Here is a 2,200-nt window from a genome sequence, read left to right on the forward strand (position 1 = left end):
GTTAATATAGATCTTACGCATACCTATGGTCACTTGAGGTAATGTCCTCCTAGTTTAGGGGTGGGTAGGCCCAGACGGGTTAGAGGCGGTAGTGGGGTAGCCACCCTAGGTAGGATTAGAGTGGGTAGTTGGAATATAGGAACCTTGACGGGTAAGAGGATTGAGCTCGTGGATACATTCCTTAAGAGTAATGTGGACATAGGGTGTGTTCAAGAGACTAGATGGAAGGGTGAAGGGGCGGTAGATATTAAGGACTATAGGTTGTGGTACTCGGGTTCTAGGATAGCACGAAACGGGGTAGGTATCTTTTTGGGAAATCTACATAAGGATAACGTTGTTGACGTGGGTAGGTTTAGCGATAGGATTATGTCGGTTAGTCTAATTATTAAGGAGGAGACTTTCACGATCATTAGCGCATACGCACCTCATGCGGGTTTAAGTGATGCGAAAAAGAAGAGTTTTTAGGAATTGTTAGATGAGGTAGTAAGGGGGTGCCCAGCGGATCATCAACTGATTATAGGGGGTGATCTGAATGGACACATAGGAGCGGAGGCAGAAGGTTACGAGGGAGCCCATGGGGGTTTTGGGTTTGGTCCTAGAAACGAAGAAGGGCGCTCAATTCTTGAGTTTGCCATTGCCCACGAGTTGGTTGTAGCAAACTCTTTCTTCAGGAAGAGGGATGCTCAGTTAGCCACTTTTCATAGCGGGGTTCGTCGCACACAGATTGACTTTTTTCTCCTTCGTAAAGGGGAACTTAGGACATGTAGGGACTGCAAGGTCCTTCCGGCCTTGACGTGCTCCTCCCAGCATAGATTGTTGGTCATGAACCTAGTCACCCGGGGAAGAGTTGGCAGAAGGGCTAGGGTTGTGCAACATAGAATCCTTTGGAAGAATCTACATGGAGCGAAGGCAGAGACTTTTAGAGTGACCGTGACTGATAGATTGAGTGTAGAAGGGGATAACGTAGTCCCTACTGACGTAGACCAGATATGGAACCGTATGGCATCCACTATCAGGGAGGTGGCAAAAGAAGCTTTAGGGGTGGCATTAGGGACGTCGAGAGCCCATAAGAGTAGTAGAGAGTCATGGTGGCTTAGTGACGATGTCCAAACGAAAGTCGCGTTAAAGCAGACGAGGTTTAGGGAGCTCATTACTTTTAGGGAAGGGACACCTGCAGAGAGAACTAGGGTAGAAGAAAGATATAAAGAAGCTAAAAGAGAAGCAAAGAAGGCCGTAGCAATTGCAAAAGACAAAGCTTATGAAGATTTATATAGGAAACTAGACTCTAAAGAGGGAGCTAATGACATATATAGAATAGCTAAATCTAGGGAGCGAAGAGGTAGGGACTTAGTTAACGTCAAATATATCAAGGATGAAGCAGGTCAAAGTATATTAAGAGAAGACCTTATTAGGAAAAGATGGGAAGAGTATTTTGCATCCCTCTTCGGTAGGGAAAGAACGGAGCGGAACATGGAACACCACGAGGTTCAGGAATATCAAAACAACTATTTTTGCATGAGGATTAACCAGGAGGAAGTTAGATCGGCCCTACGAAATATGGGAAAAACAAGGCAGTAGGACCAGACCAAATTCCGATTGAGGCGTGGAGGTGCCTAGGAGGAGATGGGGTTAGATGTTGACAAACCTTTTTAACACGACGTTTAGAAGCGCAAAGATGCCTATGGAATGGAGACTCGGTGAGGTTATTCCCATTTACATGAACAAGGGAGATGCGCAAATATGTAGTAATTACAGAGGCATAAAGTTACTTAGTCATACTATGAAGCTTTGGGAGAGGGTGATTGAGATCAGGCTACGACGCGAGACAATAGTTTCAGAGAACCAATTCGGTTTCATGCCAGGACGCTCGTCGTTGGAGGCGATTCACATCGTTAAAAGCCTTATGGAGAAGTATAGGGAAAAATAAAAGAACCTACACATGGCGTTCTTAGACTTGGAAAAGGCCTATGACTGTGTCCCGCGCGAGTTGATTTGGGAGACTCTTAATGTTAGGGGCGTCCCAAGTAGATATATAAGAACCATTAGAGATATGTATGAGGGGGCGAAGACTCGGGTACGTACGACGGTAGGAAACACAGAGTTTTTCCCGGTAGAGGTAGGTTTACATCAAGGATCGGCCCTTAGCCCATATCTTTTCGCTTTGATCTTAGACGAACTAACTCACGGGATACAAGATAAC

General features: G+C 45.5%; 1 protein-coding gene across 1 annotated transcript; it reads left to right on the forward strand.

The window, feature by feature from the left end:
* The first annotated feature begins 366 nt into the window (after positions 1–366).
* Positions 367–1,578, forward strand: LOC139900290 (uncharacterized). The gene is made up of 2 exons (XM_071883077.1): positions 367–457; positions 545–1,578. The coding sequence occupies exons 1-2, from the start codon at positions 367–369 to the stop codon at positions 1,576–1,578; spliced, it is 1,125 nt and encodes a 374-aa protein (XP_071739178.1).
* The last annotated feature ends 622 nt before the right edge of the window (positions 1,579–2,200 follow it).

The sequence above is a fragment of the Rutidosis leptorrhynchoides genome, chromosome 3, assembly GCF_046630445.1.
Source record: "Rutidosis leptorrhynchoides isolate AG116_Rl617_1_P2 chromosome 3, CSIRO_AGI_Rlap_v1, whole genome shotgun sequence".
NCBI classification, from domain to species: Eukaryota; Viridiplantae; Streptophyta; class Magnoliopsida; order Asterales; family Asteraceae; genus Rutidosis; species Rutidosis leptorrhynchoides.